Source organism: Anas acuta, chromosome 12 (assembly GCF_963932015.1).
Source record: "Anas acuta chromosome 12, bAnaAcu1.1, whole genome shotgun sequence".
Lineage (NCBI taxonomy): Eukaryota > Metazoa > Chordata > Aves > Anseriformes > Anatidae > Anas > Anas acuta.
The window spans coordinates 19,968,684-19,994,801 of NC_088990.1; the positions used below are offsets into that span (position 1 = coordinate 19,968,684).

Sequence of the window (26,118 nt, forward strand, 5' to 3'; positions counted from 1 at the left end):
CCGCCGCGAGGTCCCCGTCCGCCCCCAGCCCTGCTCGGGGCCGCGGTTCTCCCCCGCTGCAGCCCAGCCGCCCTTGGCAACGCTCTGCTTCGGGGCACACCGAGAAGGGACAGACAGCCACAGGCTGCCGGCTGCATGAGCTCTGACGGAGCTGGATGAGGCAGCGCAGGGCTCAAAGAGCCAGAGGAGGATGCACAAGGAGCCAGGGCCGTTTTAGAGAAAAGGGGAGGGGTGTAACAGCACTGCATTTGCCTCCCACAGCTCCCAGCTCCTGCTGTGGCAGCATCTACCGCAGCAGGTAGAAAATCAGGTAGAAAAATCAGGTGGAAGGAGAGAGGGGCTGTAGAGATCCCCAGCTGCCCCAGGCGCTTCCCTTCCCCAGCAAGCCCAGCCACAAGTGCTTGAACCACATGGCTGAGCTGTAGCTCACAGGCAGACAACTGCAGCCAGCTTACTGCTGGAGTAGGACTACTCCGAGGACTACTACTTAAGTAGTAGTGCACTACGTAAGGAAAAAAAAAAACAGTACTTTAATCATTCAACAAGTTTACTGTTTTACAGTCTGACAGCATATAGTGCTGATAAGCTAAAAACACTCAATTCATATTTCCTCAATGGAAATTTAAATTGAACACATGCTCGTTTGTAGCTTACAAACAGCCTAGTTTTCTTTACAGCTTGAATAACAGTACATCTTTAACATACAACAGTAAATATATAACTGTTTTAGAATATAGTATGTGTTTCCATGCTTAGATTGGAGCCAACAGAATCAACAATATGTGGTCATTTGACTTCTGCATTAAACCTGGAAAAGAATCTAGAAGAAAATGTACCACCTCTTCTGAAAGAAGACCTTGTGTTAACAGTAGCTAGCTATCAGAGTAATACCACTTCTACACTTCGAAACAAAGTCGTGTATAACATCCCACTACATCTGAAACCATTAAATCACAAGATTCAAGTTTAGACTGTTGACAACTCCTGGCTACAGACTGAATTCCTTCATTTATTCCAGAAAGGTTATACATTGTAGGCAGAAAAGTGACTTGTAACTGTTCCATGCACCACACCACATGTCCTTCAACAATTTGGAGGGCCAAACTCTTCTGATTAAAGAGAAAAAAAGAATCTATGCCCATTCTGTCTATCCTGAAAGCTCTGACAAGCAGTGGAATACTTTGCTGCTGTCTGTAGAGCTAAACCAATTAAGAGAGGTGCTCTACTTTTTTCTGTGACAGGGCACCAGAGAGTTGCAACTTTAAAGCCTGTCTTTGACGGGAATATAAACCATCAAGCAGCTAAATTTAATTCTATAAAGAAATAAGGAAGAGATTTTGTCTATTATTTCCATAATCCAGCCTTTCATTTTTTCTCCTTCATCTTCAAACAGGAGATAATTACATAACTTTGTTTGATAATAGTAAGATAAGTCTCCATAAAATCACAAGCGAACAGATTTCATGAACATGTAACCCTTCAACAAATGAAGGAAAACATTACAGTCTGGTTTTTGACACAAAATTATTATGATGCCTAGCAAATAAAAAGTACAGTACAACTTTAGGCAACTCAGCACATGACATGCTTTGGCCAGCTCTATCTGTAAAAGATATTTAGCTTGCAAAGATACCCATACTATAGAGGTACTTAAATTTCAAAAAATCTAAGAAGTTCTTGACAATTTATAAAAGCCCAAACCAGAAGAAGCCCTTTTTATTGTTACTTGTCAGATCGTTTCTAGTTGCTTCAAGCTTATAGTAATGTAAAGTCTTTGGTTCTAATACAATTAATTCCAAATGTCTTTTCAGAGCACACCTTTATTTGTAGTTAGTCAATAAAAGGCCAATTTTGAAACAGGGAAAAATGTCATTCCATAATTATAAACCAGTTATATACATACTCATTGAAGGCACTGTAGTTTAGAATTCTCTGTACAGTTGCAATACGAGTGGAAGTCACCTCCAGAATAAAGTCTGTCTTTAAAATCCAAAATATGAGTTGCAGCAAATTATAACATGGGCACAGCTTCAGAGGATTGCTTTGTTGAATTTTTATAGTACATAATCCGATGCAAAATATCTCAGTCCTATACATTTCCTATATATAAAATGCTCACCATATTATGATCCTTTGATGAAAAACAGTTGTCAGTTGAACTCTCTTTGCTATAAATATAGCCGATCAGTCCTTTAGTTGTGAGTTTATAATCTCATGACAGCATTGAGTAATCTAGTACAATACAGTCCACACAGACCCACACCAAGAAGTCCAGATTTTTGTTATTTCAGAGAAGTCTGCTGTGATTATGCACAGAAATTGAAGCAATTCTTGTGGCCTTATTAGTTTGCTTAGATATAAAACTTGAAATACTTGAATAAGTACTATGACATACAAATATGACACTGCATATTGGTTAATTTCTGCAAGTCTTATGTCACATTTCAACATCAAGACGTAAGTAGAATAGAAAGATCCTTTCTTGAAAGTGTTGCTTCATTGTTTCATAAAAAATGACAGATTTCTATGAAGCACTAATGTTTTAATGTAAAAGCTTGAAAAAAGGATTTCCCCATTTGCCAGCAACTTACGACTGATTTTACTGGTAAGGTTGCTTTTCCCCATACAAAATTATGCAGAACTTAACAAATGCATATCCACTACTTCTAGAGAAGTTCATACTAGTTACACATGTAGATAAGGATTTTTAAACAAAGAATATAAACTAAATGCTGATGAGCACATGATAGCAGTCTAAAAACATATCCAGTTTAGATACAGAGAAAGAAAGTTATGGGACATTTTTTAAAGAGACCTTTAGGACTTATGTCTAATAAGAAACCTCACTTTGCAAGGCTTCTACTTTTTTGGCAAGGCTCCCATTTTTTCCTCTTTTTTTTTTTTTTTTTTAAATCAGTCCCTCAAATTCTCTTGGGAAAAAGGTCTTTAGGCAATTTATTTTTGCTTGCTTTTAAGGGATGTTTACACTTAATCACAGTACCAAGAATGAACCAAAAATAAAAAAGAATCACAAATAAAAGTTGTGAAAGATTTCTCTTCAGTGCATATGAAGAAGGATGAACAGCTCTACACAATGAGTCCAACTATTGTGTGATGAATCCCTCACTACTAAAGCATTGTTCTCAAGAATATACACACCCCTCCATGTAAACAAGCACCCCTAGATTTTCTGACAACCATTTCAATTGGGTCATTATCTGCCCAATGATCTTCAATATCCCATTCTTTGGCTGCAGACAACTATACCACTGATTTGTGATTACATTTTTAGTAGAAAGCACAGCCAAGGTCCTGAAATACAAAAAAAAAAATCTTAAAAAAACAACAACAACAAAAAACTATGGTACAGAGACTGGCGCAGTTACAATGTGTCAATCTGAAAAATGTGGTATATACCAGCAGATTTTTAATATAGCTTTGCTTTAAAAGGAACGGGGTTTCCAGTCTTTTCCCTTCTAACCTAGGTAAATGTAGTCCAAGATTGCCAAAGCCCACAGTGAGGAGCACACCTTGAAGACCCTTGAAATCTCCATGTAGTTTTAACAACAAGATCTACTGGCTGTCTCCTTCAACCCTTCTCTTGCGAACTGTAACAAAACAAAAATATTTTAAGATGTTATTATTGCAGCTACATTATATATTTTTAACATCACCATAACATGCTGTGCAACGTCTCATGCAGTACAATCTAAAGCAATTAACATTTAGGATTATCCACCGTTTTAAGCTTATGTTTTAGCAGTGCTTGTTGTGTTACCCATAAACAGATTCAAATATTTGTGAGGAGTCTTACAGGAAACATTAATCATTTTACATTTAGTAAGCAGAGTTATTTCTTTTTTTATATTGCCATTTTCTAGTGGTGGACAAGTAAGTTTACATGGCTTCATAAAAAACAATACAGGACTTTCAAACTACACCTGATAAGATTTATACACATAGCAAAAAAAACACCTAAGATGTTATGTTTAATAGCCTAAGCCTAAAAAAAAAAAAATAAAAAAATCAATTGTCAGAAGCACAAGAGCAACAAAAATCCATGAATAAAATCACTGATGCTCACATGCTGCTTAGACTTAAGAATTTGTAAGATTCACTGAATGACTGGAGTTTTGCAGTTTTATCTCTCACAAACATTTGTGTTTTGAGTTGATCTTCCTTAACATCAGATCAAACAGAAGGAAAACTATTTTGCTTCCCCTCCCAACTCCTCAATAAATGCTCTCAATATGGTCTAAAGAAAAAAAACAAACAAAAAAGTAGAATCATGTTAGAATTTGACTCTTTATAAAAAGCCAACGTTGCTTATTTTTAAAGTAGTCCACAGTTGTTGTTTTTTGTTTTTTGTTTTTTTTTTTTTTATTTATTTATTTCAATTTAAATCTAAATATTTTTCACGGGTGACAGAAATTCTGCATGCCTGTTTTCATCAAATTCCAGGAATGGGCGGAAAAGTTTCCAACCTTAAACTTCTCCAGTCATGCAGTTATAGGTAGCATGTACACAGTTTCAGACAAACAAGAAAAAGGAAGTAGTACAACACAGTGTAGACAAGGGAGAAATACTTTTTTGGTATAATAAAGAAGAAACATACAAAGACAGAAATGAGAGGCTTTGAACATCTCAGTTTTCAGTGCTTGATACCCAACTGGGTACTCAGAGTAACCTGTCTCTGTAGCTTCAGGGCTGGAGAGACGAAAAGGTATTTGCAGAAACTTTTACTCGTATACTCCAGACTAAGAAAGCAAGGGAAAAAAGGCAAGATATCAATAGAAACGTAGATTTCTACCAAACACTAATATGAGAACTAGCCAAAAGAGAAACCGTGAAGGAGACAGACATCTGGAGTGCAATGACAAAAAAAATTGGGCTGAAATCCATTTTGAGAAACATTTATGCATATCTAAATACCTTCATTTTCTCTCTCTATTATACCTGTCACACCTCCTCTCTTTCAGTGCTATTCTCCTTCACTTTAAACTTTACTACAAGGGGAAGCAGATCTGTAAACCCAATTCCACCTTCCTATTCTCTATTAGAGGGAGTTAGAGCTCTGCCTGTGCTACTTCTACTGTTGAACTGCTTAGCCCATTTTCACACCAAAGAGATGTGTAATCTGTAACACATCACCAAGCATCTAAAGTGACAAAGTTTAATGAAATGGAGTTTTACAACATAATTCTGTTAAATAGATTGATCACATTATCTTGTCACAGTTGAAAGCGTCAAGCATTTGACGCAATCATACGAGTGCTTTCCATTCACATGCCATACTGCTAACCAATTTTCTGCTGTTCCATTTAGTTAGGATTCTAACAGATAAGCTCCAACAAAATCAACTGCAGCAAATAAAGATACCACTGCTACCATCTACCCTAAGAGAGGCAAGGAAGGCACCTGTGCATTAACAGAGCTCTAAAGGAAGAGACAAACATCCCCATCCCAACCTCTGCACATGACAGTACACTCACTCTCCTTCATCAAGCTTTCCAAATGAGACTGGGTGCACTGGCATGGAGGAGGGCATCTCGCACTAATAAATTCATGTACTGCCTTCATTCAAATAAGATCAGTCTCTTTAATCAAAACTATAATTTTTCCTCCCTTTGCCACAACTCATCTGGAATATGAATGGTCTTATTGTTTCTTGACTATGACAAAATCCTCAACTCGAACACCTGGACATCCCAAAACAACATAAAAAGAGAACACTGAGCAGCAACAGAAGAGCAAGAGTAAAGCACAGGAGAAATCTGAAACTGATTTTACTTGTATTTTTCTATCCTGGTTATATCAACAGAAAACCTGGAAAAAACAAACACCTTTAAAATTTGTGCCACACACATCATTTGAGTTATGTTCTACTGACAGGTCTTACCCAAATCATTGTTTTTTGTTATAGCTGCAGCTGCCCTGGCTCGAGGTCCCTGTTGTGTGAAATGGTATCCAAATTTAAGGATCTTGGTGTTTTCTTCAAGCATTTTGGCAATTTCTACTTCTGCAAGCGTGCCCAACTGCTGCCTCTATTAAAAGAAACACAAAGATAGTAGAGCTTAAGTGTTTTCACTCCTCATAAAAAAGAAATCAATACTCTCATCATATTAGTGAATGAATATTTAATTTTTTCATTAATCTAGAAAGCATAAGCTCGTAACATGTTTGTGCACTTTAAAGCACATGAAAGTTCACAGAAGTGAACGAGGAATCCCCTTCAACTAGATGCCCACGAGAATCTTAAAGACCAACACGCATGGGGTTAATATATTTAAAAGTAAAATATTTTGGAATGTTTATCACAAGATGCATTCTAAAAATACTCAACTAGGACAGACAGTGCACGAGCACTGATTGTAATTATATTACCATAACCTCACTTACCTGATTATCAATTTTGATCTCTGTCAATGTTTCATTGTCTTTCAGTGCATCAACCAGTGCCAAAATTCCAACTCCAGTGATGAAGTTTGATTCTATGTTTAAACTTTTTAATTTCGTGTTTACTCTAAGCATATCTGCAAGAGCCTTTGAATGAAAAAAAGGCATCATTAAACTTTTTAATTGTCCTGTAGTACATCATAGGACACTGCAATGACAGTTTCCACTAACTAGTTCAATAGGAGCAACATGGTCACAGATACACAGTGTAACTTTGCAAGTATTCACTTTTTGAGACAATTTGAGAAGTGAATCTTCAGGCATATCTAAACACCTTTTTTTTTTTTTTTAAATAGTTCTTAGTCAAGAAAAAGCCTGTCTTATTCATGCTACAAACTAAAAAGCTACATGGAATGTAAATTGTCTGGAATTAGCATATTCCATTTTGTAAGCCTTTGCAGCATACAATGAATAATGCAAACTGCTAAGTAAAGGCCAAAGAAAGGGGGGCTAATCAACTGAAAGGAGAATTAGATACAGTTAATTTGTAAACAGAAAATCTGACTTTCAAAATGCTTGTCTCTACAGATTTGGTAGGAAGCCATGAAAGTCAATGCCCTGAGCACAGTACTAGTATGTAGCTAAGAGGATACTTCTGTGGAAATGGCATATACCTGATCTTGTTTCAGAAAATAAAATTAAAAAAAAAAAAGGTAGCTGCTGAGACTATCATAAAAATCATAACTTTTTTTTTTTTTTACTGAGTCACAATGCAAGAACAATAATTAAAAAAAACACCACACCCCAAAAACAACCCTCTACATTTTTATTACAAATGTTTCGGTTCCACTAAAATGAACTTTTTTACTGACCCAAAACAATGTTTTCAAATACTCATTTGTTCGTTTAAACTGAATGTTTTAAAAGTAGTTTTGTTTCCAATATGAAGCTAAAACAAATGCAAAGGATTTTTCCAGAAGAACAGTTAGTGCTGTTCTCTTACTTCTTTACGTTCAAATAAATAAGGAACTGCTTTTGATTCAGTATAGAAAAACAGAACCAGACAACAAATACTTAGGTTTCAATTTTGTCAAATACCTTTATACGTCAATGCTTTGAGCTAAACTTCAGTACCAGGGAGATCAGGGAAAGAGGTATTTTGTAACTTTCTTCAACCAAAACTCTACTTAGTTGAAAAATAAAAAGATGAATATTTTCAGTCTCAAATGGGTTTCCTTTAAAGGTAATTTTGAACATACTATTACTATTCATTCCATGAACTAGTAACTATACAATCATGAAAGAAAGAAAAACAAGGAGGTTATTAAAATTAAAAATTAGGGGGAAGGTCTGGCAAAAAAAAATCTCATTTATCTCATGCATCCAATGCATTGCTACGTATTCATCAAGAAGTAATTGTTTACCAACTTTGACACAGCAAAGGTTTGTTATAGTAAACATACCATTCATCGTGAAAGAATTTAATCATTTTCATCCCTATATAAAAGCATAACTTGATTCAATCCAATCCCTTACTGTCATCTTTCACTCCTAACTTCTCTTGCCCCCCACTTAAGCGAGTTTGCAAAAGTACTTACAACAGCAACAGGATCATTGCTTCGGGTGGCCGCAAGGCTAAAATTCTTCACATGCGTGTTGGTTTCTAGGGCTTTTGCAAATTCTTTCAGCGTTGGAATTGGTATGTTCTTGAATTAAAAATAGCATTTCAGTCTCTTGAGATACATAAGTTTAACCCCAACTCTCCACCCCCCAACTTCTTCTAGCGCCTGATTCTCTTCACAGCAGAACGCACTATTAGCTGAACAGTTACTGGTCTCCTGCAGCCTCACAGTACAGGCTTAGACACACAGCAGAGCTACACACAAGATGCAATGGCTGTTAGCCACCAGTTCTATAAAGCAAAATCACCTTTACTACATCTGTGGCATTGCCACAACACAAGTATTAAAAAAATATTTAGCTGACATTTACTTGAACTGAATGTTCTGTTTCCCATCAGTATCATGCTAACCTCTCAAAAATACATTTAGAGCTTTAACCTGGTGAAACCAATAGAATTCTATTCTGTGTTTACTAAGAATAACTCCAGAGTTTGCTAATTTACTGTTTCATCATTTTTACAGTGTAGTAGCAACAAACTGTAAAAGGAATAATTGTGGATAATTAACAAAGGTAGCAAGTTTCTCTGTTTATTATAATAGTAATTTTGTTTTGCTACCTTTTTAGGCATTTATTTTGGTTAGTACTTCTCTATGGTGCAGTGTTCTTAAACCATTTATTTCGTTTGCTTCCTTCAGTAAGAGCAACAACTGGCCTGGCTTGCTAGTGAGACAGGGCAGAAAGCAGTGACAGGCTGCTAGCTGTAGCAGGTCAGGAGTGGTATAGTTCTGTTTTCTTTCATGCAAATATACAACGAATTTCAGTCATGTTTAAAAACACAACTGTTATACTTATGAGCTGCTAATTGCTGACTATTCTTTTGTACAAAAATCAGGAAGATGTTAATACAAACACCACTTCGTTTGCAGTAGCAGTAACTGAGAGCACATTGCTTCATAAAGCACAAAGAATTCAAAGAAGCAGTGAACTTCATCATGGTGAGCTGCTGGAAATGTCACCAGCTTGGCAGCAAGAGAAAGCTGAGCTGGCAGTAAGAAAATCTGAGGTTTTTAAGTACGCTTTTGGCAAAAGATATCAGGATGGCTTATCAGTTTAGCTGCAGGTTTCTGGTCTGAGATAACATATGTTGCAACATTTAGCAAGAAGACTGCTGTATTTAAAAGAAATCCACCATGCCCTCCCATAGTTTTACAACTTTACAACAAGTGTCTTCTACAGAGAAAAGGCAACATATAGAATTACATACTTCATGCAATTACCTTAATATTATTTAGATTAACTTCAACAAGACGGGAATCATTATCTTTAATCCTTTGCAAAGTCTCCTCTACGTTTGTGGGATTTGGCGGTTCATCAAAAACAGGTAACATTTTTTCACCTTTTACTATATCTGAAAAAAGAAACAAATGTAATCAAACAGCTCACTGTGAACAAGAGATACATACACTAAGTATGTATCATGTATGTATACATACACTAAGTATACACTTACTGTATTTAAAGACTATATCACCAGTCTTTACATCCTCCCTCCCTCCTCCCCAAGAAATATACCACCCCCTCCTGACCATATTTTCATAAAGTACAATTCTCTTCCAATGGTCCTCACAGCCTTCCTGCTCTTCTTGCACACAAGTTTTTTTCAGAAAGCACAAGGGAGTTTAATTACAAACATACATATTAAACCTAAAAGCCAAGGCACACAAACATATCTTTGCACCCACTTTTATCCCTTCAAAAAGTGAATTAGCTGCAGAATAGATTTTAGTGTGTATAGCTACATTTCCAGTCTTGCCAGAAGTCAACTAGAAATGTTATAAACATGTTTCCAACTTAAAACTGATTATTCCATCAAAAATGCTAGTACAACAGAAGATAGTTAATGCTATAGTAACTGTGTGCAGTACAAAGAACTCATTTATTTAGCACTTGTGTAAATACTTACTTGAGAAGCTGTCTTTGTCTACCCCATTACTGCTTCCTACTACATCACAGAACTGATTGTTTGTTATCAAGTTGGACATTCCTAGTATAGCTGTAAAAGAGAGAACAGTTCTTTTAAATAACAACTACTAATATCTGTAAAACACCAGATCACAAGACCAATATGCTATTGAATCTCTTAATTTTAAGAAAAGTAGAAAAACTCCTTTCATTAATTACAGACTTCTTAGTTAGATTTCACATCTTGGAAAGTTTCGGCATCACCAAGTTCAGGCATCATAGTTAGAACTGTAGTTCCGTTAAAAAATTCCTGACCAAAGCTTTAAGCATACAGGTGTGTACCAACATGAATGTATGAAAAAGCCGTACATGTAACAAAACCGTACATGTAACCATGTTTGTTACATGTAACTGTACATGTAACAAAAAACAGCCAGTCTAAGGAATAAACCGAAAGGTTTTGAGTGTAAAAATTGGGCATCTTAAACCAAAGTAATCCACTTTCTTACATATTCTTTAAGGTCTCCTTCCAACCCAAACCATACTATGACTGTATAATAGCCCAAATCAATAAAGATGTTATGCTGCAAGCACACTGGTATATACCCCGATCTAGTTTCTACCACAACCGTGACTTCATGTAGTTATATTTCAGATAACAAATACGTTATAGCACACCAGTCCATTCACACTTTAAAAAAGGGAAAAGAAATTTGAAAAAAAAAATTCCAGACCACTAACCTGCAAGGTCACATAGTTCTGTGTCTGTGGCACTAGTCAAGGCTTCCTCCAGTTCTGGATCAAGAGCAATTTTTTCTTCTGTAAATGACTGTACAGGCTTTTGCTTGGGGATAAATATTTTCCCTGGAGTAAAGAAAATTAAAAGTCTGATATTACTTTTCATTATATAGCTACTTATCTTTAAATTTTTTTATACATAAGGAGTACATACAATATTCAGAAAATCCTGAGAAGAACAGCAAGGGCAACATAAAGGAACGAGGTTTCTTCTGTTTGCTCTTGAAAGTCAGAGATGAAAGAGCAAGAACAGCAACATAATGTTAATTAAGATCACAAATTTTAGTAGTCTGTATCGTGACTCCAATCTTATTTGTTTCTCATAAGTATTAGAAAGTAAAATACAAGCCTACGTTAAACAGCCCATGAAAATGTGCCATCCAATAAAGTTTACTATTGCTGGAAAACAATGACTGATGCACTTAACTACATCGAGGGGAAAAGGGACCCAGGCAGAGCTGTAACTTGAGAATGTCAGAGAAATAAGGTGAAATAAGATGATAAGAAAGAATCATCTGAAATCATGGACATGAGCATTCATTGCAGTTTTGCAGCCCATACCAGATTTCAAATTTGAGCAAGTACCTGAAATCGGAAGTTTAAAAAAAAAAAAGCGATGCCTGAGCTGCTTAAGAAAACCATGGATTTGTGACCAGCAGAAAACAGGATGGTAATTTGCAGCATCTCTAACACAAACTGCCAGAAGACACTACTTTCTAAATGATAATTAGACAAAAGATAGGTCCCAGAAAATTCAATGAGAAAAAGGAGCAGTAGTGATGCTATATTCTGCACCAACTTCTTAGTCATTAGACAGGTGAAGGGAAAACTTATGTTAGGGGACATGTATTACAAAGAGGTGTAGGTACGCGGTGTAATTCCTGCACGTGACTTAGGCTGAAAAGTTAGGGTAAGAAACCATTATATAAGAAAACTATTCTAACAATTGTTCTGAAAAAGAATTCAGATTTGAGTGCCTTTGAATTAGCCTTTCAGAACAACACTAAAGTTTACAGCTGCATAAGAAAGAACAGATTAACGTGGAAAGGAAAAGCTTTGGTACCGGATGACTGAACAAAACTGATACATTCGATAAAAGTAATTCACAGCTAGCAAACTGGAATCTAACCTTGTTGGTTATTCAAAGGTTTTGCATATAAAGCGACTGAAAGTGAGGTAACAATATGAAAACAATACATGTATCAGACAGGCCCTGGTCTGATCATTTTGGCCTAGCACACTGCGTCTCATTAAAGCAAAGTGTGGTGCACCTCGGCCACCGCAATCCCAGTACAGCACCTGGCGTGTGCACAGCACCGAGCTTCCTCGCCTGCGCCACCAGAAGCCAGCACTGCAGGATCCGGCTTCCCACTGCCTTTAATTATTTCCCAGGGTAGGAGGTGACGCCAACAACCTCCCTGTGAAGTCTCAACACTAATTGGGAAACCCATCCTCTTCCGCATGCACAGCCAGAGTGCGCTTCCACAGGCTCCCCCGGGCCACGCCAGCCCATCCCCATCGGGCGACAGCAGCCGCCCTGCCCCAGAACCAGAGCAGCTGGGCAGGAGCCAGAAGCCTTGCATTTTTTTCCTCATACTGCACACAAGTGTATCTCATGGCATGTTTGGACTAAGCCTAAATTTAGTATTTTTTAAATACCTTCTAGTGACAAGAAGCTTTATAGGGATATTTCAGGTTTAATTCTGGGTAAATTCTGACAAACCTGGGGTTTGGTTTCACCATGTCTGGAGCCAACTGATGACAGCTTCCGTGTGCTACATCAAACACAAACACAACTCCACCTATCCACCTTTTCTCTCTCTCCAAATCCACACCCTTGATTACAATAGTTTGTGGTTAATTTACTTTTTAAAGGAAGTCAGGCATCACCTCTAGCTATCAGTTTCTTCTCTTCAAAACAACAGTCTGATGACCAAGATTTGTTGCTAGCAACACAGTATTTTTGTTCCCGAGTTGCTATCACTTTGGAAAGTTGTATAAATGGTCATTACCCATATTTAGAAGCAGAAAATAGATCTCCTTACATAACTGTACTGACTACAAACAGCAGCTGAAAGCAGCTGACATGCATTGCCACAGATTCCTTGGTTCTGGTGGCCAGTTTAAAAGAAACAATGCTTGTGGTAATTCAGGATTAATATAAAACCTTCATAAATTGAAGGCCTAGGTGATAAATGTCTAAGATTACTTTGATATAATTGACACAGTGCATTTTCTACCCACGTTTTAATTTACCAGCATCACCTACTGGGGAAAGAATAACTTTCAGCTTAAACTGAATTTTTCAAAAGAGGTATGAGGACATTCGGCAAGGTTTCCATCAGACTCTGAAGCACAGCATGGACATGATCTAAAGCCTTTTGTCATCTACATTTGTGGTGTTTTCCCTCAGTAATTCAGAATAGTGAAAAAGGTGAAGCTTTTGGAGTACAAGAAGGAAGAGAAGGAAACAGCGAGACTGAGTGCCGGAGCCTTCATTCATGCCACCTGATTTACAGCATCAGAACATTTCATGCTCTTTTTTCCAAATTAAGCTGGCTTCTTCTGTGAGCCATGACTTCTGTCTAGAAATGTAAAAAACACAGGGTACCTTAAACAGTCTTGTATATCTCAGTCATGCAATTTAATAACCAGTCTTTTCAAAAAATAAACACATACTTGTAAAAAAAAAAAAAAAACAACTTACAAGAATTAAAATCAAACCACTTATTCAGAGATACCAATGCATACAGTATTCAATTCTCATTCACTTTCCCAATGAGAAGAGAAGAACAACACTTTGCAAGAAAGTCAGCAAAAAAAGCACAACCCAAACAGGTACAGATATGTGGCAACAAGTGTATAGCACTCTAAGAAAATATTTTACAAAAAGCATTGAATGATGTTTTCTGACCTTTTGAGACTACTTTGAGCAACTTAAAGTCAAGGATTCTTAAGTTTTCAGAATCCCTTTCAGGACAGTTCTAGAGTTCACGCTTAGAGCTGTTTTTCAGCATGCCTCTTACAGTGCAGTGTAAGCATCTGAAGAACAGGAATCTGCTTTAGCAGTATTGTGGGATCTCTCCCCAGTCTTCACACCGATTCTTGACTAAGCCATCTGTTCTGTTTCTTTTGGAAAGAAGTCCAGGCAAGAATCTAGTTATCCATCTGCAGATCTGCACTAATGCTTTAGCTCCACCGACACTTCAGCCCTATTGCTGAACAATACAAAAAATAAAACCAAAAAATTTCACAACCCTTTTCAAATCCATTCATTTACAACTCCTATTCCCTACCTACACCCTGTCACACAGCACCCACCCACAAAATCTGCTACTTTTTCTGATGTTAAGTTAGAAACTTCAGGTTCTAAACATTTGCTTCCTAAAAGACTAACTTTGTCTTAAGAGTCAGGCTCATATGGATAATCTTTAAAAAAATAAAAAGGTAGCATTTTTATTTATTTTTTTTTAAAGAAAAAAGCAAAAAATGTTAAAAGCTGCTCCCTGCCAAAGGAGCTAATTACAGCAACTCCACGCGCATGAAGTGGGTCAGGAGCACTTTTTGTTATAAAACAGGTCACACCCTTGTATATATAATCTCTCAGTCACTGGCTTCATCTTGTCCTAGGCCAGAGTTCAGAGATTCACAGCACGTACATGAGAGCAGGGAGCAGGTCCTTCCCTGCTTCTTGTAACAAACACTTCAAAAAAGAAGACCCCTGTGTCTCTAGGGACAATGATCTAACTCAAGGTCTGCTGCCAAGGCAGTTTGGAGATTTCCTCCCTCCCCTTACTGTAAGCTTTTTTTTTTTTTTAATACACATCTGCACAGCCCATAGAACAAATAGCTTTCTTGCCTCTGAAGTGGAACTCTTCCAAACAGCAGGGATTTGATCACATGAAGAAACACGACATCCTCCTTGCTCTTCAGCCAACAAGGATACCGCAAAGATTAAGCAATACAACATAAAAAGGCAAATTTCAGAGATGATCACGTCATTTCTGTAATAATTACATATTCAGGTTCTTTATAGCTTTAGCTAACACTTTACATGATGCACATCTTGGGATTAATTCACAGGCTTCCTTTGCAACAGAATGAACTTCCAGTTTCAAGTTACACGCTACTGTACTCCTCTAAAGGCAGAAAAGGCGGATGATGTCTACGAAGTGTACTAGACACACACACAGTACCTAAGATGGGACCAAAAACCTTGCAAAAGGCAGGTGCACTCAGCATGGCCACGCACCTCTAATGGCTAGCACTGTTCTCCCAAACCTCACGGTCCAGGAGGCAGCAAGCGACCACGAGCAGCAGGCCAGAACAAATTCCAACATCGGTACGGCAGTGCCCTGATGTGGAAAAGGAATCGCATGTCACCTGAGGACAACCTCTTCTCAGCAGTGACTTCATGAAGAAGAGCAAGCAACAGCTGACATCCCACATGTCCTGCGTCCACTAAAAATTCATCTGTCCAGAAACTGTTAATCCACACCTCATCAATCACCAGTTCTTACCATAAGACAGGCTTATGTTTGCTGACTTGCTTTTGGGTACAAGTTAATACTAATTTTTTGTAATTCAACTTACGAGCAACGTCCTTAGTGTCTTACTGAGGAAACAGTGCTGTTACTTATCTGGTTACAGAACACGTAGCTGTGAGTTAGAAAACTGTTTTACATTAAGGCTGGTGTATCACATGTTATTTTGTTCCAGTGTTCTTGTATGGAGAATGTCAATTTGACAAGTTGTTTCTTCAACGCTCCTACAGGACATTAACTTCATTTCACAACGCGCAGGACATTTCCTTTAAAGACTAGTGATTGAAGGGCAAGGGAAGAATACAGCACCCCAAGTTCTGCTGCTGCAAACACAAATGGTGGCTGAGAGCAACACAAGCTGACTGAGCAGGTCTGCACAAAAAAGCTCTATCCACGTGGTATATCAGCCTAAAATATTCTCTGTGTGACAGAGCAGAAAAAGTTAAAACTTTATGAAAAGCAAACCCACACAGAACACAGCCTGGCAGAAACGCTGAGGGAAAACTGGAAGAGAAAGTCATGAGAGGAGCACAGAGCCCAGAAACACAGAGCCTCGTTCATCTAGTATTTCGCTGAAGCCCACGCAGCAGAAAGCAGCCACCAACGCCAGGCACGTTTCTGTCCCGGATCAGTTGCAGCGATCCCTGTGCTCGGGGCCATGCAGAGCAGGGGCACAGGACAGGACGGCTGGCTGCGCCTTGCCCGTTCACGTCTTGGTGGACACAGACTGAGACAACGCCAGTGCTGTTGAAATTATTACCACATCACTTTCACAAATCTCTTGCTTGAATTATTTTTCAGGCAACAATGCTTTACTGTATGGTTCAACACTTAATTGGAACGGAATGTGACTGAAGTCATTAAATCCTGTTTAAAAACAAAGTATGTTTTGAAGGATGCTTCTAGAAACCAAGCCAGAAAAACACAATATAACAATATGGAGACTGTGAGGCTTCGCATTGCTTTAGCGCTGCTCATCTCACTGCATCAGGACACTTGATGTGTCTTGAACATCTTAACCCAAAATGATTTAGGCCCACTGGAAGACAGGATTTTGTTTTACACTGTAGTAAGGAAACAAGCTCACTTGGGCTGGCAGCAAGCCAGGATGTTTGAAGCTAACCCAGGGTAAACTCCTTCAATGAACCCGCAGCTACCATGCTGACAGCAGTCCTACTGAAACACGAAAAGGAGAGAGAAGGAAGGGTTTCACCCCTTCTTACTCCAAGAAAGGAATAATCAGACCAAATTAGAACAGTCAGACCAGCTAGGCATATGGAAACATGTCAGCAAAGCCTGACCCACAAAGATGGCACCAAGAAGGTGGCTGCAAATCGAGCCCATCTCTCCCTCAAAACCTTTACATCTGAAGATTAGGATTGTCAGTTTCTTCTTCTGAATCAGCAGGATAACCAGAGCTCCCCACCTACCCCAATTCCACAACTTGCTAGTTTTTCTCCACGCTGCATTTACCTAGCCAAACAAGAGTTGTAAGCCAGCTTTTTTTTTCATTTTAATGTTAAATGAAAGCACATAAGGACATTTTTTATCCACAGAGAGCTCTTATCCTCACCAAGAAGGAAGTTTTACTCCATTCCCTCTCCAAGTTTCACATCTAGATGAAAGATCGTGATTTCTTGATTTAACCAAAGTTACACAGACTTGCCAGTTTTGCACAAAATGGACATGAACACAGCAGCAGGTCAAAGCTGAACTACAGAGTTTGCAAGAGGGGAAAAGAAAACGTTATCCTCCACCTACTCTGCAGGGCAGTCAGTCATCTTGCCTCTTCCCCCCATTTACCAGAGGCACAGATTTCCACACTGAACATTTGTTTCCACATTTTTAGTTTTGATGAAAGTAAGCTCTTTTTCCATGCAATTTTCTCTTGTTATGCTACTAAAAAACAGTAGAAGTTACTATATAAATAAATCATCATTAAAAATTACATGGATTTGTACTAACAAAGCTTGCATGACATATTGCAACATCCAGCCTGCTATTTAGTAATACTTCATTACATAAAGGAAATGACATTTGATCTTTCTTAACCAAGATCTGTATTACAGCTGGACCCTTCTACTTTTTTACATGATTCTCAGATTTTGTCAACCGAAACAAATAGTTCTGCTGTGTGCATGCATACATAAGATGGCTTTAAAGCCGGCTTTTTCCTTTTGTTTGGGCAAAACAATGGAGTGCTAATTAGAGGAAATCCTCCTCAGCCAACCTCAGTCCTGAAAGGGATAACCCAACACAACACCAATGCCACAGGGACGCTTGGACGCATTAGACCATTTGGCCACCTCCAACACACCGACAGATCTTCCAGGCAAGGATCAGGACAGAGAGAAAGGGCAGAAGCATGCGCAGGAACATGGGTACTCGCCTGCAGAGGCAGCAAGGGAGGGAGGACCAAAATGCTGCTGTGTAGGTGCCTCCCTCCACCCTTGGCACTCAGCAACACCCAGCATCATCCTTCATGCTGTTACTCATACAAAGTCGGGAAATGACCGCTCCCCTGTCAGCAACCAAGCGCCACACTTGTCTCTCAACAAAAGCACTGTTAAACTACACAAGTAACGCAAAACAGCGTATGAAGGAAGTAGGACAGAGCGTACAGCACATGCTATGAAGTGACAATCTCTGTATTCCTTCAGGAAAAAGAGATGGATGTCAAGTGACAGTTATCTGTACAGGCAGAGAAAATGCAAATATCCACACAAAAAAATCACTGCATACACTGCAAAATCAAGTATACAAATTCAGTAAATGACTGAAGACTCAGGTTTCAAATAAGCAATGATTCACAGCAGACATTTCAGTAGAATTAAAGGGTTTGGCAGCAAACTCTTAAGAAGAGAGGGACAATTCCTAAGAGGAGCCTATTCATCTTGGGCAACCGGAATACAGCTTATAAAGCAATTTTCCCAAGTCTCACTGCAGCAGATCTGACATGGTGCTGGGGATGGTTCAGACAAGCTAAGATTCACAAGCAGCACACAAACACTATGGCAACAGTTGAAGCCTCGGCCTATGCATGTGTCCAGCACAGGGCTGTGAGTTCCTGCCCCTACCTTGCTTTATTAAGCACCACTGGCAAGTTTGAGAACTCATCTGTGGAAATCAGCAAACAAATAATCTATTCTTACAACATTTAAGATGTGCATTCTTTTTTTTTTCTCTCCTCTCCTGAAAATGAAAGTAATTTCTGTCAAGTCAGTGAGAAAACTAGAATCCAAAAGAAAGATTTAAAATTCCAGGCTTTAAAATGTCTACTTTATTGGGTCATCGTTTCCATGGCTTTCAGACTACAAGTCACTGCCAGATTTCAAAGCCTTCTGCAATGTTAACTATGTAAATAACTAATAACAACTATGCAATCTTATTAAAACCTTTCATGAAGGAGACTAGAAAGACAACATGACTACGTAGACCACTTGCCTGGCCTTATCAGTCTACAGCATCTTGATCACTACTGGGTGTCTACTGCGATACATCATTCTGCTGCTGTATTTTAAATTTTAAACCTAGTATTACAAATGTTACTGTTTGTACACAGCACCACAGGGCATAAACCACAGGCACCCAGCACTTATTATTGACACAAACCTGGCAGTAGCTCTTCCTTTGAAGATGCCACCCCATCAGAACATGGCAGCCTTTGAGGAAATCTTATTTCCTTCCTGTGCCTCATGCAAATAGTACACCAGCCACAGTGCACGCAATGCTCAAACAGGAAGCACTCGTTAGGAAATGTTGTGAGATAAAAAGCAGTGCAGCTGCTACTATGTCACTAAGCTTTGGCTCAGAGCAACTCTGAGCTAATACACTTTATGAAATTTCATAACCACCTCCACAGGCAAGGGTGTTGTTACCTTTCTTTTCTTTTGTAAAAGGCACATAGTCTTCCCTGTCTTTGTGCTCAAGAGCCTGCTTCTCCAAATAGGCAAGGAGTCGTTCTCTGTCGAAAGGACCTGAAGCCTTTTTAGCAGTCTGGTCTTTCTGTCGGAAGCCCGCGGGAAGAAGTGCATTCTGCAAAACAACACGGAGTACATAAGTACATCTTAAAAAGCCTGAGTGAACACCTGTTCAGATTCATTTCCCCCCTTCCCTATCCCTGAGGTTCAAACCCAACACATCGACCTTTCTAGGCAATTTTGTATCCCCTAGCAACTTCCTTTTTTTTTTTTCCCCATCTGGGTGGGAAGGGAGGTAGTACTCTACTCTTTGGATACCAAGAACACAAACAAAAATAGCGCATACTGTACTCTGAATGGGACTGAAACAATTCTTTAAGTACAACAGCACCAGACTTGCTAGTTAGTTTACAGTTCTTTTCTAGAATGAACGCTGCTTAAATGACGAGTAAATGAAAATTTGCTATTTACAATTTAGACACACAGTAAGAAGACTGCTTCCTCCACCATGAATATCCATGTGTTTAAAACAAATGTCCATACTATTTTGTCAAAGTATTTCTACTTTTGACCTGACTCAGGTTGTTTTGCACAGCTAAAGAAAAAAACAAAAATGGAGAATATGCAAATTGAAAGAGTATCTAGAAATTCAGACTCAAAAAGGCAACCAATCACTTTTGCCAGTTCACCTCTGTTAAAGTATCTGTAAACCAAAGCCAATTAGAATATTGCTGTGCAAGAAAACAGGGGATCATAAAATTCTTATCTGATCCTTGAATAAATATTAATCCCCATCTTAATAAAGGCAACTCAGACTTTAGCTGCAGGATCTGTGTAGGTCATGACTCAGTTCATCATTAAGAGAAAGCTGAAACATTCCTAATTTAATACCCCATGCTGACAATCATCCAGGTGTAGAGAAATTATTTGCCTCCTTTTCGCAAAGTCTAGTAGCCTTTGTAAAGGCTATTGGATACAGGTTGAGGAATCTTTAGAAGTTAGCACCCTCCCTCTCCCGTCCAACAGTAGAAATAATAAAATAGAAATGGATGCAAAAGGACTGTTTACCACACAAAAATAGAAACAGGAAAATTCAACAGACCTTTCTAAATAAACTTTCTTTTAAATAACATCACTAAGAACTATTTTTCATTTACATATATATCAGGTGGAAGCCTCTCCTGACAATCCCTTTTTCTATTTTCCTCTGCTGTGGCTGCATTCACAATGCAAACAGGAAACAACCCATTGAGATGTTATATACACACATGTATCCATAAATAAGATTGTTAGCAGTCCAGGAAAAAAACTCTGTCCAAGAGTATACTGACTACAAGCAGAGTTTTAGACAAAAAAAAAAAGTGGTTAATTACTGCAGACTAGTTTCTGAACAAATTTAAAAAATAAACAACTTCTCTCTGTTATTACCTACCTCTGGGTCAAGATCATCCAAAACTGTTTCCAGTTGTTTCAGTTCTTCTTCTGACAGTTTGCCAAGAATTTCATCCTCATCAAGATCTTTGTATTTGTCCAAGTCCTTTCGAAATGGGAGTGTCATGACTTGGGCAGTAGCAAGTTCCTCAAACACTTCAGAATCTGAGTCTTATTCTCAACCAGATCTATAAAAAGAAAAAAAAAAAAACGGAAGAAAGCCACAGTTCAGGTAAATGACTCAATTAAAAAGCATCTTCAACTTCTCAACGCATTTCTAAAAGGAAAGTTTTTCATCCAGTATTCATGTCAATCTGTTGTTCTGTGACAGATATAGAGCGATTGGAAGCCTTGCTTCCTCACTGACCAGAATCCCATTCTGCCATGCCCTTTCCCATCAATAACTAGAATAATAATAATAAAAAAGCTACATATATATTTGAAGATCTATGGTGTCATTTCCACGGAGCAGGGCAGGCTGTGGGATGGGGAAGAGATGCCAGTTATACCTGGTAACTATAAACCCATCTTAATGCTATTGTTTCTACAGATACTCAGTCAAAAGAACAGCCAAGATGCTTTATACTTATTGTTACTGCTGCTGTTCAAGGCCAGTAAGGAGAGCTTCACTACAAAAAGGCTATTTGGTTATTACTGACTCATATCCTTGCCTATTATCAACAGAGGAAGCAAAGGATGTTTGTTTATTACATCACTGCAATTGAAATAACATTCTGTTCTGTCAGATGAAAATTAAAGTACCTCGATGAAAGGCTTAAGGAACATAATACCTAAGTAAAAGCAGTCCACTCAATCCGACTACCAAAAAAATATGTAACAGACTGTAACTGCCCACTAACTATTGCACTTGGAAGAAATCAGGTAACCTTTGTTCTAACAGTCAAAGTGTTTGAGCATTTGACTTGGAAAACACACACAGTCACAGTGGTGTTTAAGCAAAGTAGTTAATTCCTCCTCTTTTTCTTCTCTCTAAGAAATTCTGGGATTCACCGTTTGCTCAGCCAAATTCCTGCTTCAATCTGAATGTGTGCACACACAGGCACAAAAGGGTGACCTGAATGGCTCCCTGACCTGAGCACGAGTTTCCACAACGCATTTGGGGAGGAAAAGGTAGAACGACACATCTAGGCTCATCAGCACCTTTAGCTCCTTTCTCAGCTTGGCAGAAATAACCGGCACAGAAACCAGGCATTCAGCACACGCCGCTTGCTCTGTCGAGCCCAAGTTCCCATTCAGACGCTCACGCCACACACACCAGGTTACTTCAAATCCAGACTTAGCCTCTACCTCAAAAGCAGAAGAACCTAAAGTTATTGCCTCGTAAGTAAAAGGAAGAGCAGGGACACACAGACACGCATGGGATGCAGTTCACAGGATTCCTTCAGCTCAGTGGTTTACCTCCAGAAAGGCCTCCCCTCCCTTTGCATACTGGCTGTCACGCTCGCTCTCTGCAATCTTTGATTCGGAGACACTCAACAGGCACGAGCCTGTCAAGGTTCACGCACTCAGTCCAGTTTACCAGTCCTATGAAGGCAACTATTAAAACCAGGTTTATTTTACAGGTAAATTTCTAGTTCCTACCAACATCTGCAACCCAACCATGAATACATTCACAGCTATTTTCAGCATGTCTGCTTTGAAAACTACTGCTGGTGTACACACTAGGACATGATTGTAGGCCAAGGCTGACGTTGACAGAGCATCTCCAAAGCTGAGGGCCAGGTCTCCCGAAAACAACAAGCAGGAGGAATTCTCAACATCACGTTAAGTTACATCGAGAGCACAGTGTCTGGCTTCCCCTGAACTAAAACCAATTGTTCACACCTTTCAAAAGAGGCCACAGGGACGAAAGCATCAGGCCCAGAAGTTACTAGCAGCAGAAGCACAGAGCATTGCACCTGTGCTTCCCAAACCAGGCTCCAGCAGCGACCAGCCCCATGCCACCTGCTGCAGCTTCCACAGCCACACAGCGCTCCTTTCTCAGTGCTCCTTTCTCACGGGAGGCCATTAGGTAACTGCAGCAGGTGCCACACGATCTGCATGCAAACCTGTGACTCCCGGAGCCTTAACGCTTTCCTCTTCTTCACAGCTCAAGCCATTACACTATCATCAAAGAAAAGCATTTCCTGCAGCCAGTTACACAGCACTGCTCGTGACCAGGCTGCACGGCCCGAACCCCACATCAACGCGCTGCCATTCACCACTCCTCTGCATGGCCATTTGCATCCACGTATTAAGAGGTGTAATTTTAACCAGTAATTAAAAGGAGCAGAGTCGTTAGCATGGGCAGAACAATGCTCCCCTTCCTCTGACCGACAGTAGCACTGCACAGCCACGCATTACATCCAGGCAGGCTCTATTTTGTCTTTATGAATAGCTGTAAAACGCTGCCGCCCCAAATTAATTACCTTTTATTTACTGCATTTACATCTTTTATATTGGAAAACTACCTATCCTTCATAACACACTAATGCTCCGGTCATAGCCCTTGGTCTCACCTGTCTTTACACAATGATCAAAGTATCCGCTTCACAACCTGAACTGCAGCAATCACACAAAAAAGAAGAGTGGGAGGAAAGCAGTAACATAAAACACATTAATTTTGTAACCGAGTCTTCTCTTTAGCAGGAAGAGACTCACGTGTTACCTAGCAAATTTAAAGTGTTTTGGACACCCTTTCTACCTGTCCATTTATTTATAAGAACATTAAAGCATACTTTGCATGAGGCACCTTTTAAAAGTTTTAATGGTAGCACTGACTAGCAGGTCTGCATTACACAGGGTTTGTAACAGCTTTCACAAACACTCTCTACAAAAGAAACCATGGCATATGTGACACGTATATATAATGAGCTAAAAATCAGGTTTTAAAGCACGGTGTCAGGAACTCTCATTGCTTAGACAGGGCAGAAAGGCCAGCTGAAGCCACAGCCGGATCAAACAACCTCTCAGCCTCCCATTAAACACATTCGCTTTTGCCTTCAGTCACTCATTTTAACCGTACAGCGTAGAAAAAGACACGCATAACAAATTACAGTTTTTAGAAGTGGCAGTTATTTAGACTGTGAATATTTGTGGCACATCTTACTGCAAAATCACAGGCAAAACAGTAACCAGCCATTTTGGCTTTGCAGATACTTGGCACTTTGGTTTTCTTCTAAGTATCCTTCTTAACTTGACTGTAAAAATATTTTATACATTTACTGCCAACAAGGCCGATCTCTTTATCAAATTCGTAACTATAATGTAAAGCTAGAACTTTATTCCAGCAGCTTGATAGATGCAGCAGAAATGTTTGACATAATGAAGACAAAACCGTCACTTCCAATGAATCAAATTTCAAATCTCTGGCTATTAAGCAGAAGTTAGAAAAGGCTATGAAGCAGAAGTCAGAAAATTAGAAGCGAGGATATTGTGACAGACACCGAATTTAAAAAAAAAAAAAAAGCCATTATTCCTTCACCTTAGAAATCCATGAACTAAGGAAATCAGAAGTGAGTAATAACTTCATTTTAGGCTGTTTTATAATTACCTGACCAATCCATTGAATCACTGTCAAGCAACTGTCATACACCTATCTACAATTAAAATATTTTTTTCTCTCCTACCTAAAAGGTACGTTAAACACTACGAGTCTAAGAATAGCCAGTTCCCAATTTCCTTTGCAATTTCCTATTAAATTTAAGGACACAATTTCTTGGGACCCTAATAGGAATAAACCCTTAGAAATCTCTCTCCCACGGGACAGGAGTCTTGCTAAAGTCCCCCGTAAATGGTTTCCGTAACTTGGATTTTAAAATAGAAACGACTTCAGGAAAAACAAAGCGAGCCAGTTTTGGCCAGCACGTTCAGGGTGCTCACTTCAATCCCACCCATTCCCTCGCAGCCTCCCCACACGCCCAGCCGGAGCAGGGCTCCTCGGGCGGCCGCTGTCAGCGCCAGGGCCCCGAACCAGCTCCTGCTGCCCAAAGGCTTCAAAGCAAAGCTGAGGCTTCCCAGGGAGCTTCCACGATGGCAATGGCTCGGACTTGCAGCGTGCAAAACAACAGAGCTGCTCGTGAAGAACGCGTTGCGCTCTAAAGAACTATCTTTATTTACCAAACCTGGAAGAAAAATGACTTAAAGCGAGTCCTGCCATAACTCTGGCACGTTCCCCCGGGTTGTACGCACCTCAGCTGAGCAGCACAGCACCAGGAGGCTCTCAGGAGCCCTGCACCCCCCGGCCTGAGCCCGCTGCCCCAGCTGACAGCCACAGCCCCCCCCCGGCCCGGTGTCGCCGAGCCAGCAGGTGGCACCTCTCCTTCGCCCGCACTTCTGGCCAGGGCAAGCCGCGTTTTCCAGGAAGCGAGGAATAGCTATTTTGGGCTATTTTCCTACATAAACAAGCCCGGGGCTTCGCTCTGCTCACAGACACGACCGGCCCAGCTTCGTGCGGGGCGAGCCGAGCCCCCCCGGGCTCCCCCTGCTCAGCACGGCGACACCGGCAGCGGCGCGGGGGCCAGCAGCGGGGTGCTCCGGGCAGCAGCGGGGGCTGCTCACCACAGGGGGCTGCCCGCAGAGCCTCCGGTGGGAAGGCGCCACGGGGCACACGGGGCACACGGGCCCCTCTCCGCCCCCCCAGCCCCCCCGGCACGGTCCCGGCCCCCCGGGGAGCGGCGGCAGGGCGCTCCCCGCGCCTACGGGCGAGGCCATCGGAGCGCGGCGCCCTCCGGCCGCGGCCCCTCGCCCCCGCTGCCCGCTGCCGCCCCCCCGGGCTGGGCGCTCCGCAACGCCGCCGGGGCGGGCTCGGCCGGAGCGCGGGCACCCGGGGGAACCTGGGGGAACCCCCCCGGCCCCGCCGCCTCCCTCCCCGAGCAGCGGGGCTGCCGCCGGGCTCTCCGCCGCGCGGCTGCTCGCTCCTCTCGCTCCCCTTCCTCCCGCCCCCCCCCCGGAGCGGCCCCCGCCGGGTCCCTCCGCGGCGCCCCGCACTCACCGGCCGGGCGGCAGCGCCCCAGCTCCCTCCGCCTGCCGCTCCCAGCCGCTCCCCGCCGCCCCGCCCCGCTCCGCGCCTGCGCACAGCGCGCGGCACGCTGGGAGTTGTAGTCCCTGGGAGCTGTAGTCCCAGCACACGCGGAAGCGGCGCAGACACCGCCTGCTCCGCGCTCTGCCCTCACCGTGTTTAGGGTTTTTTGTCTTAAGCTCGAAGCCGCTAAACTTTCCACACACCACAATGAAAGGTTAAAGTTAAGGCAGTTGTCTGTCATGGGCATTGAACTTTTAGTTGGAATATTTTAAATTCTAGTAATTTATAACTCATGCATCAATTAAAGATGCTTTACAAAGCCCTGCCTGCACTGCAGGCATTAGCGAGGCTCTTAGGAACCTGGTTAGAGACAGCCTCACCCAGGGATTTTCCAGTGAACTGCATCAAAAGAAGCTGCGGA

The 26,118-nt window shown here is 40.6% G+C and overlaps 1 protein-coding gene across 4 annotated transcripts; it reads right to left on the reverse strand.

Moving 5' to 3' along the window:
* Positions 1-529: 529 nt before the first annotated feature.
* On the reverse strand, positions 530-25,781 carry LOC137863311 (tropomodulin-3). Of its 4 annotated transcripts, none has more exons than XR_011100860.1 (11): positions 25,668-25,781; positions 20,676-20,862; positions 19,202-19,358; positions 10,723-10,845; positions 9,983-10,072; positions 9,297-9,427; positions 7,995-8,102; positions 6,400-6,543; positions 5,900-6,044; positions 4,616-4,757; positions 530-3,608 (listed from the first exon to the last, which is right to left on the reverse strand). XR_011100860.1 is itself a non-coding variant. In XM_068696352.1 (10 exons), the coding sequence occupies exons 2-10, from the start codon at positions 20,799-20,801 to the stop codon at positions 3,574-3,576; spliced, it is 1,059 nt and encodes a 352-aa protein (XP_068552453.1). In that variant the 5' UTR covers positions 20,802-20,862; positions 25,668-25,781; the 3' UTR covers positions 530-3,573. The 4 variants fall into 4 exon arrangements, 1 of the variants encoding a protein (XP_068552453.1); XR_011100862.1 differs by lacking the exon at positions 25,668-25,781 and adding an exon at positions 24,866-25,324; XR_011100861.1 differs by lacking the exon at positions 25,668-25,781 and adding an exon at positions 21,836-23,824.
* Positions 25,782-26,118: the final 337 nt, after the last annotated feature.

Excerpts from the sequence above, each read along its gene's own strand:
- LOC137863311 (XM_068696352.1), bottom strand. The coding sequence starts at position 20,801 with ATGACACTCCCATTTCGAAAGGACTTGGACAAATACAAAGATCTTGAT. Across the intron at positions 10,846-19,201 it reads TTTTACAAAAGAAAAGAAAG|GGAAAATATTTATCCCCAAG; the intron begins GTAACAACACCC and ends TCTTTACTCCAG. Across the intron at positions 3,609-5,899 it reads AACAAAAAACAATGATTTGG|TTCGCAAGAGAAGGGTTGAA; the intron begins GTAAGACCTGTC and ends GTTTTGTTACAG.